We start from the raw sequence: 11,711 nt of genomic DNA, 5'->3' as shown, positions 1-11,711 counted from the left end.
CACCTACGCTGCCTTTTGAACACCTTTTTTTTTTTTTTTTAAATTAACTGTCTTCCTTCTTGTGTCTCTTTCTTGGACGGGCACTCGGCGCATAGGACAGTCATCCGATGTCCTGGGAGACAACCGTTCTTGGCTCAGCCATGAATAACCGCGTGCTCCTGGAGGAACTGCTGATCAAAAAATCCCAGCAGAAGAGAAGGACTTCACCCTCCAACTTTAAAGTGCGCTTCTTTGTCTTAACCAAATCCAAGCTGGCTTACTATGAACATCGCCATGGGGTATGTCAGCCATTTTCTCTCTCATAATACAGTAATGGAGGGAAGGATGATCTTTGTTAAATTTTATTAATTTAACTTTTCCGGTCCTTGCCACGGCACCATTCACTGAAAATTGCAGAGTGGTCAAATGGGTCATTTAGAGCTTCTGGGCAGTGGGCGTTTGGCATGCATGGAGGAGTAAGAAAGGATCTAGTTTTGTTGTAGGAATTTAGCACGGGCTGTTATAACCAGTGTGTGTAACAGCTGCGTGAGCCTGTGCCTGGCAGTTCACATGGGTGAGGGGTGACCTGGAGTGGCGTATTGCGAAGATCACAGGTGTACCCTAACTACATCTGTGAAAAAAGTCATCCACAGGTCTTCATTCTCTCATTCTTTCCTTCAGGGCAGCAGACCCGTGGCTGGTAGGAGACCAGTCTTATGTTTTAAAATTAATTCAGCTGCCATGTCTAACAGGTCTAGTCTTCAGAGTTAGCTTCAGAAGGGATGCGATGATGAGATCCGTGCTCAGACTAGGCATTGTTTCCCCAAGCTTGCATTTCCCTGATTTGCTAAATATGAAGAAAATTAGAAGTCAATCTATGCACCCCATTGTGCTAAATGTTCTAGTGAAGTGAGAATTATTTCCCTCTTCTATTTAGCTGGATATTTGCTGAGCCTCATTACGATTGTAAATAATATTGCTTGTTTTCCAACAGCCACTGAACATGCTGTTAATCCATTACGTTTAGGCACTGTTACTGTACGCAGACCGGTGCTGAGGATCACGTTGCCTTGCTATCCAGCATTGGAACTTCTGACCACCTGATCTTGCTCAGTTGCAGAAAATTAATTTAAAACCGAACTCCAAAAGAAAAGCAAAGTGTGACGTGCCCTTGTATTGTATCATAACACAGCTGAGGTTGGATACCAGCTTTAAGGGCTAACAGCCATTTTTACTTGCAAGTTATTTCTCTCAGATATGCCCAATGAAATGTTGTTCTTGCCTTTATTTTATAGTCCATGCTTTTTCTTACCTCCATATTTAAATAGGAAAATATTTATTGTTGCATACTGTTCCTCTCTTTGGTTTGAGAATCTCTTTGCTATCCAAACTATCTTTCAAATTCCATTATTTTGGGATTTTAAATTCCATTATAACTATTCCACTTAACTATTCTAGGCAAAATTTTCAAAAGCATCTAAGTGATTCTGCTGTAGGTATTTAGAGAAATCTTTACTAATGGTTTTCTTCAGTGCTTTCTGAGTCTTGGTGGTCTTGAGATTAATTCAGCATGCGCTTTGCCTAGATACTTTTGTGGAATTACAGTAGGTGTCCGTCAGCATCTTTAGACACTAAAATAGTTCGGAAAATCTGACTTGGTGACTTTCAGTGGGGCATAGATTTCATATGCTATGTGTCTTTGGAAATTTTATCCCCAGTCTTCCTAAAGGTCAATTAGGCCAGATGAGAGTTTGGTATGTTGTCTACTTTGTGTCATATATTATCTATTATAAACATGCATGCGTTATATTTGTGGAGACAGTAAACATAAACACATATGTAACTTTAGGCCCTTATACACATTTGAGGAACAGTGGGTATATCTGTAACTACAGAGCCAATTTTCCATGAAACACTTATTTTTTTCTGACACAAACTGTCAAAATCAGGTTGTTACATGAATAGAAGAACTTTATAAGAAATGAGGACAAAAGAGTTTGTCCTATGAAATACTCCCAGAACCTATCCTCAGCCTCTTCAGTAACCTTCCCCAAAATTAGACCATCTCCGTGAGACCTCCACGTGCTCAGGTCGTCGCTGTTCTGGAGAGGAAAGCTTGGGGCTGCCCATGCAAGCACCATCTTATTTTGTGCTGAGGACGGAGTGAACCCCCAGCAACTGAGGTCACAGCCAGTGAAGGGAAAATTACGGTACCTATGCCCATCCCCGTGAGTGAACCAGGACGGGGAGCGTGCGCAGGCGTTGGAATTGATGGTCTGTAGTGCTCGTTCTCTATCGCAGAGAGGGATATTGCTCCACGGGGACTCTCCAGACGACTTGTGGGGCTAGCAGGGGTGGGCACAGGCTGTCACCACTGCCAGCAGGCAGCTTGCGTGTGGTCCCCCTGCTCCGGAGGTTCAGGGCAAGGCGGTAAGGACATTGCTGTTCTCTGCCAGCTGGCTGCAGTGATGGGCAGTATCCCTAGGCATGTGTACTGCACCACATAGATGGGGCCAGCGACTGTATGGGCTTTTAAAGTATGTATTTTTCAAGGGAAATCTCTGTGGATGTTTGCTGTAAGAGTTTTCAATGAATTTCTTTACCTTATCAACCTGCCCAGTGGCTTACTGTACTCAGAGTTCAATACTGTCCAGAACCCACCTCTCTGGTCCCCGGTCAGGCAGTAACAACAGCCTGTGCTTAAAGTCGGGTAAAACAACCAGTAAACTGCTTAACAGTTTGAGAAGTCCCACGGATTTCAGTTGGGTGGCTTAAAGTAAAGCATATGCTTATGTGTTAAGCCCAGGCTTATATCTTTTGCCTGTATTTAGCGGAGTTTAGCACCCAGACCCCTTCTCTGCATTTTGATGCTGTGGGTATAAAAAGATGTTTAAGAGTGTATTGTAGCAGTCCAAAGCAAGGAAATAAACAGGTCAAAGGGGTACTGGGGTAATTCTGTAAATGATACCAAAAGCTGTCCAGACAACCAACATCATAAAGGCAAATTTTTGCAATAACTGTAATAGCATTTTCGTCGTAACAGCCGTAGCTAGACAGAAAGCACTGTTCTCCTCAGGGGCCAAGCACACAACGCCGTTAATGTTAATGAAAGATATTTACATATCTCATTAGGAGAATGAGCCCCCAATAACTGACAACAATAAGAAGCTGTGTTTTCTGGAATTCATTACACAGTGCACAATGCAGGGCTGTCTTAACATAAAGCAAAGCCCTGATAACAGGCACATGTATTCAGCCCCCGTCTCTATTGAAATACATCAGAAGTGCCGTTATTATAACATGCAAATCAATTCCATGGGCAAAAATTCTTTGTTTCCAGGGTCTGATTTTATAGCTACTGTGCATGTCAGTAAATGAGCACATGGGAGTAATCATTTTAACTATTTCAATGACTTTGATCCTCACCGGAATAACTGACAGTGAAGACACTGTGATGCTCTCAGGGTGCCAGTACACTTGCAGTACTGCAGAAGAAGCAGACAAGACCCTTTGGAGAGGTGTCTAGGACAGAGTTTCAAATGTCCTTACTCAGCAAAAAACACTTAAACTGGTGAGTTACCTACATCCCATTCATCTGACAGCTTATGGTCTTTGTAAATCCTTCAGGTTAGCAGACAGGAGAGCGAAGAGAGATAATTTAGTATTTCAGATCCTAAGTAGAGGTTCTTGCGCAGTCTTTGGCATGTCACATTCCTACCTGGATGGGGACAGCCAGAAATGAGGATCTCTCCCTGTATTTCAAGCTGGCTGTAATCTAGAAGTGGCACAGATATCTGAGGCTGATGTCCCACTTAGTGAACAGGCCACCATCTTCTGGGCTGGTACCACACTAATGTGGTACCATTACCATTACATGGTTTCTGCATCAGAGCTGCTCGTCTTGGCATGGCTCAGACCTGTGGAGAATGCTTGGGTCTGTCTGTGTCAACTACAGAGAAGCACTCCATGTCCCTACACGACAGTTTTCCCCCTTCAAAAATAGGCATCTTGTCCTATACAGGCATTCTGAGAAGTATTTCAGGGCTAGGAAGGTTGCACCTACTACCTGGGAAGTTCAGACACATAAATATTTTTAAATTTTATATCTTTGTGCACTCATGGGGTATTATTATTGCAACTTTTAAAGGCAGCAATGAAAAGCGCACACAGAAAAGGACCGAATTGCCTTTTCATTTACATCAGCACTATTCTTCCTACACTGGTCAGATGCTCAAGAGGTCACATAGCATGAGTCAGCCTTGTCCTGGGCTCTTTCATTCAGATCTTTGATATTCAGGTATAAAGATGGCACTTCAGTGTGTCTTGAAATTTGCTTTCAGTCTCTTGTTCCAGGAGAACAAAGGAATAAACTTGGCTGAAAAGCCTTTTATCAGCATCCTAAAAATGCTTCAGCTGCTTCTGTTGCATTATCTACCCATTGGGTTACTTGCAACAGTCCAGCTACCCACGGTAACAAAAGCAGCGCTTTGTTTCTCCATCCAGCAGCCCATTTTACCTTGATTGTTCTACGCAGAATCCGACTTGTCCATCTTGCCCTGGAAAGACTTGTTTATTTTCCCCAAGACTCTAATGTAAACAGACTAAGACTTTTTTTCTGAAGATCTCCATTTTGGTGTTCCTGTTAATTAGAGTGACCATTCATACTACTTCTGTTGCTTTGTGTATTCTGAATACCTTAACATTCATGAAGCTGTAATCCTCATCTAAAGTGAATTTAGTTATGGTTTTAAAACTACCTTCCAAATAAATACATATCTGAGTAGATACATCATTCTTCATAACTTGTCATGTATTTATTAGCAAGTCTTGTTCGCTTGCCAGAATTTGCAATACCATCTGTCTTCTGATGCATATCTCCAACTAATTTATTAATAATACACATATCACTCACAAAGAAGTCAGGCTTGGCATCTGTCTACATCACACCTGTTTCAATGAATTTTTATGTAATAAAATAAGCATAAACCTTAATAAGATGGATAGAAGTCACAAACCTTTGCCTGATGTTAAATGAATCCTTTGGTACACCTCTGTAAATTTAAAATGGATTTTTTAATAATCTGAATCATATAATTGGAGTTGAGGGAGGATTACTTCATACTGTTTGCCACAATGAGCCTCACTTCTATTGTGAAATCACAGAATCATGGTAATACTGGCTGGAGGGCACGTCTTAAATTCATTTAGTCGGACTTCGTGCACGGTGCCAGCATTACATCAACATTTGGAGCAGGACTATTGCCAACACTAGAAGAAGTTGGCTGTAGCATTGACTAGCCACTGCTTGAAAGCCAAAGGCAGAGATTTTACGTCTATGGGCAACCTGTGCCAATGCATCTTATCAAATGTTTTTCTGGATATTTACAAAGTTCTCATCTATTACAGTTCTCGTTCACAACTTCTGTGGCATGATGCAGGGCGGCGATATTGTCTAGATGAGATCGCTTTAAGCAAAATGCGGGTTGTTCTGTGTCTGGTGTCTACGGCCTTTCTAACTCTACAAATGTATGGCAGTGTCTGGTAATAAAAATAGCTCCTTTTTGCTGGAATAACTGATTTTATCTTTCAGAATTTGATTATAATAATTTTAGGTTTGCAGTTTTTGTGCATACCCAGTTCTGTTCCTACTAGATCTTTGCCTAGGTATTTAGTGTTCTTTAATCTTTCAAGATTTTTTTTAAAATTACTTCTGAGCAGTGTCTTCCCAGCAAATGTCAGATACTTCCATTGTCTTTAAATTACAAAGCTCAAAGAAGCTCTCTTCTGTCAGAGAACATTAAGGATGTGGCAAAATCTTCAACCCATGTTTTCTTTTACATCTTTAAGAAGGAAGGAATTCCTTCTAATATGAATATACTACAATAAATATGAGATTTCTTAATAGTTACCTTTTCTTAGACTTTTCTACTGTGGCCATTTTTGCTTCCAGTGCCTGCCTTTGCTTTATATTACAATCAACATTGTAACTGATATTGTGGCAATGTCTGCCTGTTGCTTTATACTTTCATCCTTTCTGACCATTTTTTTTTGTCCTTAAAGCTTATACTTTTTTTTAATGGAAAAGTGATGTCATTTAGTTGATTTAATTTAGCTTCCCTTCTTTCATTGAATCATTCTTTCACTGCAATCCACTCCTCCCAGTCTTTGCTAGAGTCAAGAACAGTTTTGGAGAAACTAATATAGTATTCAGCAGTTGTTCCATATGCTTTTAGGTAACATAAAAGACTTATTTTCATCATATTAGAAAGCTCATTTGAAAGGCAAGAATCTTCCTTTTTTTTCTTCTGTTTCTTGATGGTGACATTGATTTTCTTGTCGAGCCACTTGCGCTGATAGTAGGGATGTGCACCTTGATAATCATCTCAAAGACCTGAGACAATGTGAACATTGGAAGTGGCTTTGTCAAATCTTAAAATAGGAGTTCAGTGAAAATACTGGGCTATCGCAGACGTGTGAGGTCCTGTGATGGATCAAGAGAAAAATGCTCTTATGGCCAAGTGTGCTTTTCCACCGATGTCTTTAATGTTAATACAGGCAGCCCATGAAAATGTACACTTTACACCATAGAAACCTTGCAGAAAGGTTATGGTTTCAATTTTCCCCTGCGTGTCTTCTGTTTTCAGCTCATGTAATTCTGAAAACTGGACACCTTAGCAAGCCTGGAGGAGTGAATAGTGAACCGGCCAACTCTTGGCTAAGTGCGCGGTGTCTGAGGTCTGGGTCTTCAGGGTAGCTCTATTGACTTCTCTGGCCTTTTTTAAAAAAAAAAAAAAGTTAGATTTCTCTGGTTTAAAATTATTTTGGTGGAAATGCAACACTGGATCTGGCCTATAGGACTTTATAAGGATAGTAGGAGTAATTCTGCCGTAGCAGATATTCCCCAGGTAAACTGAGAATTTAACCGAGTAGATTGATAACAAACTGAGATTGTTTGCATGGAACAGGCTTTGGCTACAAACAGTATTGGCCTCAGTAAACAAGATTTAATACTGAAATTAGTGGTTGGGAGTGACATTGCATGATGAGCGAACTGATAGCACACAAATAGTGTGTACGGACAGCAGCACTGTAATGTCTCGCAGGCAGATGAAGTATTTACTTCCTGATGTAGGAACCTGCTGTGATTCAGCTTCTTTTCCTAGGTCTATTCCCTTGTCCTGTGCTCCAGGTGAGCATACGATCAAGGACATCTCTGCAGGTCCCTAGAAACATGGCAAAAAGATGTTAGTGGCTGTGACTGCTCTAGTCAGGTATGGCAGCGACTGAGGAGTGCAGTGGAGTGCCCATGGATGAGTTACAGCAGCGAAGCAGACACAGCCCTCCAGCTGCCTCCCCAGGCTCCTAGGTGTGCTTCTCCACTTCTACTGCTTAGATGAGTGAAGGCATCTTAGGCACCAATCGCAGCTGATTTTGTCACTCAACACAATTCAATGCACTCTGCATCCAGGGTATGCCCACCCCAAAACACCTTCATGTTCTTTAGATGTGAAAACAGCTGTAAAACAATTATTTAGGGTTTTTTTTACTTAAATAGGAGGACGAAATAGGCATGATAGACATGTGAACCAAGCAGCTACATTTTGGGATTTAAATATCAAATATAATGGGGTATAATGGAGATATTAAAGCATAACGCAACAGTCAGCTCTACTGAAGATCCCAGTATTATCAATTATCAGCCCTTTCCAATTTTCCTTTGGAGCATTTACTATTGGCAGGAAATGCAAAATTCCTTACAACTTTCTTTTAAAATTCAAATTGCTCAATTTAGGTTTCAAATTTCATTTTAAATTTGTTTAAATTATTTTATTTCCCATAAAAACTCAAAGTATCTGTGTTCCCAATAAGAGAGAGAACCCCAAAAATACTGAACAATGCCAGAGTTCAGGCAAAATTTCTATCAATCCAGCACTCAACAGTTCTTAATCTCCTAACTACTAATGATAAAGGCAGCACATACCACGATGTATAGACAAGGCATATGACAAGGGATAGAAAATAATTGTATCAACACAGTGTTCAAGGAGGTTCAAGTTCATGCTCAAGTCTTTTGGTGAGTAGAAAAACACCATAGCAGGAGAATTACAATTAAAAATAAGTCCATCTTGTTCCAGTCATATCTCATAAGCTCCTAGGTACTATTTTCTGTGTTGTTCTTAATTGCTATCTCAGCACCAACACATGACTGAGTGACCCGTAGACTAAGTAGCAAATAAACTGGAAACTCTGCAGCTTCATAGGCATAAGCAGAATTTGGGCAGCTCAGCTAATCAAGAAATCCCAAATTACTGCAGCAGCTCAGCAAGACCTGAAGAAAGTCATACCTGAAAGGCAGTAACGTGTCACTAATTTTAAAAGATGGTGTCCACCAAACCACATCAAATTGAGCTCTGTGCCATTGGAAGGTGTTATACCTTGCACAACAGTTCTGCTTCATGTTGATATTAATCTGTCTGCAAAGAGGTCTATTGGAGTGATCTGTTCGTTGACCCATTTAATTCCTGTCATGGTTAGACCTGCAGTAGTGCCTCTTGTCTTGAAGCCATGTACTCATATCCTCCATAAATCAACATCTTAATAGCTCAAGTAGAGATTAACACTGTATGGCTATGGTTAATATTTTCTTATGGGGTTATGAGGAGAAAAATCAGAGCAAGCAATGGATATACATTCCTGTATTGTTCCTAGAGCTTAATTTAAGATCATGATAATATAAAAGTGTGATCTCAGATCACACCAGAGATCCATGAGCCAAGTGGCCTGTCTCCACGAGTGGTCAGTACCTGCCATTTAGAGTGAAACTACAAAAATAGCCTCAAATGTTTTCCTGGAAGCTGGTAGGGAATATCTTGAAGGATCAGACCATAGAAACTTAGACCTTATTTTGCCTTTTTAAGCTCAGAGACAGCTGTGTGAGAGAAAGACCCTTCAACTTTAAATATTTCTTTCAATTATCTTGAGATCAGCCTGAATTATTCTGAAGATAGGCATTGTTATGGTGAGATTTGTTGGTTTTTTTCCCATTTTATGTCAGCTTGAGCTGATCACTGTCAGGTGCTACCCAAGAACGTGTGCTGAGCCAGGAGCAGCCCACGCCGCTTCCCAGCTGTGACCGTGTCCCTTTGCTTTTCATAGCTGGGGGAATATTTAAAATTAGTTACTGTGCTTTTAATAGCAACATCATAAAATTGTTGCTGTGCTACTTAAGATACTTCCCCTGTGGTCATTCAGCCATAGCTGTGGGCTCTGGGAACACAAGGGCCATCTCTGTTTTTACTTCTGTTCACTCTTAGCCCTAATCTGCCAAATGGAAAGGATTTCTGCGCTTTTTTTTTTTTCTGTTCCGTTGCTGCCTGTGTATCAACAGTGGAGGTGTTTCTGTTCTTAAAAGCAGTTGGGTCCCATAGGCGCAGCTAATGATACAACTCACCTCCATAGTCTTCATGGCAGGTGAAAACATACATGAAGGGGAAAAAAGTGTGAAGATCCCAGGCTGAATTTACAGCACTTGAGTTCAGAAAATTCACTTTTCTGTATGAAAGGTCAACTTATTGACAGCCAAAGGAGAGCAACATAGATGGAAGTTGAGCACTGTATTGCCAGCTTTTGGAAGGGGAGTTGACGTTCATGGAGAAAACTCTCCTGAAAAGGCACACGTGAAGTTCTACCTGCATTCAAGCACTGCCCCAGAGCAGCTGCATTGCCTCTGCTCCCTGAAACCAGCTCCTGCCCTCTCCTGAGCCCATTCTGACCTCTCCATCACACCATGGTGCACATACACCACAGTTCAGAATCCAGCAGCATAAAGCTACAGGTGACAGTAGTAAGGTACTGTTAAGTCTTTATTATTGTTACTGCTAATTTGTTGTTACTGTGTGCAGTTACCGTGCCACTAGTAAGAGCTGTGGATGGGGCCCTAGAGAGCATTCACTGTGCAAGTACGAGCTCTCTGCAGGGTATGTTAGTCCTCTTAAGGCCAGCGCGCCTGCTCTCACCAGCACAGCAGTCTCTCATTGCCACTCCAAAAATACTTCAATGTGCATGCAAGCCTCTTTTCACACTTACATACACTTTATTCTAGTGGCATGCAGAAGTCAAAGCTTTTGCTTTTTTATTTGGGTTTTTTTTCCCCCTGACCGTTCCTGAGGGACTGTACATAGCATTGTAAAAAATATCCCGGTTTAGTTTCACCACCTCAAGCCCACGGAGTAAGAAGCCCCAAGATCAGTTTCTGCCTCTGTCCAGGCTGCGCACTGAGCTCGGCCGGAGCAGAGGGACAGGGAGCAGGTGACACAGGACAAGCGGGTCATGCCAAGGGCAAAGACCCCTCATCTACTTAATGACCAATTAAGGATGGTTCCTTCTAGTCAAGACAATGAGTGAAAACAGGGAATGAAGTTTGGCTCAGATTCTTACAAAAAAACCCTGACACTACAGCGAAGGTCATTAAATGCTTTTATTGACGGAAAAGTTTTTGTGGTTGAGCTTACGGAGGACTGGAATTTCCTACCTTGCTCCACCGCAGCTATAAATTAACTTTCCCCTACCCTCCTACCGAGGGAAAATGTCCAGCTGCTACTGGGGAGCAGCGGGCAAACGTGGGCTCATGGATGGACCTTGTGGTGGGAGGAAGGACTCCGTATCCAAGGGGGGACACAGCGGGGCTACAGAAGGGACCGTACTCCTTCCTGCTGGGCTGGGAGGAGCAGCCGGCATTGCAAAGGAAGGGACACACAGGCGACGGGGACGAGGTGAGGGAGACAGAGAGGTGAACACAAACAGCCAGTGGCGCGGGGCAAGGAAAGCTCAGCTGCAGCGTGGAGAGCCCTTGGCAGTGACCGCTGCCAAGGAGTTTGGGGTTGCATGAATCTTAATTGCTTGGGTTTTCCCTCACCAGTGCAAAACAAACACGATACAAGTTCTTAAACAACTTTTGAACCAAGCCGGCTTTATCAAACATAGCATGCTGCCTTCCTGCCTGCCAGAAAATGCCGCCGGCTCTCTCCTGCCGTGCTCCTTGTGCCCACCCCTGCCTTACCTCTCCCTCGCCTTTGGCCTCCCTCCCTTCCCTCTGCCTCCAGCACTGGTGGCTGCTTTTTTTGTCAGGGCCCTTTGGTAATACAGTGGGGTTCAGCAAAACCTTCAAGCATCCACCGAGGGACCTTCAGCCTAGATGCTCGGTGCAGCGCATTTGATGAATGGGCTTCACAAATAGCAACAGCAAAGTGTTAGCCAGAAAGTAGCAAATTCCTCAGACTGCACAGCCCCATATCTTACAAGATCTTAAACCTTTGTGAAGCCTGAGGGTGCAGAGCCATGACCAGGAAGCGTGCTTATGGCGCAGATCTGTGTCACCTGCAGCGGCCGCTGACGGCTTGCTGAACCTCCCACCACGGGCTCCACATCTCTGCTCCTTCCCCTGCCCCAAACCCTGAGCTGGTAAAAAGTAATTTCTTTTTTTCGGTGGCCAAGCTGGCATGGCGTGGGTGAATAGCAGTGTTGGTGGTTGTGCAGTCTTAGCACGTGATAAATGCCAGGTACCTCATTCCCCAAGCAAGCATGGTGAGATGCCTACTTGTGTTGTGGGGCAGGGCTGTGTCAATTGTATCATAGTCAATTGTCCTAGTATCTAAGGCAAATAGGGACTGTTGTGGTCTTCTAGTTTATGCAGTAGACACAAATTAAAGGATTAATCATTGACAGAGCTGGTG

The 11,711-nt window shown here is 42.5% G+C and overlaps 1 protein-coding gene across 1 annotated transcript in view; it reads left to right on the top strand.

The window, feature by feature from the left end:
- ITK (IL2 inducible T cell kinase) overlaps positions 1-11,711 on the top strand; it is a 34,324-nt gene continuing 22,613 nt past the window's right edge. The window contains exon 1 of the mRNA XM_010303517.2: positions 1-278. Within this exon, the coding sequence (XP_010301819.2) occupies positions 108-278 (171 nt within the window). The 5' untranslated portion in view covers positions 1-107. The remainder of the gene's footprint in view (positions 279-11,711) is intronic.

The sequence above is a fragment of the Balearica regulorum genome, chromosome 14, assembly GCF_011004875.1.
Source record: "Balearica regulorum gibbericeps isolate bBalReg1 chromosome 14, bBalReg1.pri, whole genome shotgun sequence".
Lineage (NCBI taxonomy): Eukaryota > Metazoa > Chordata > Aves > Gruiformes > Gruidae > Balearica > Balearica regulorum.
Note: the sequence above shows the minus strand (reverse complement) of the source record. Positions and strands in the feature narration are given on the sequence as shown.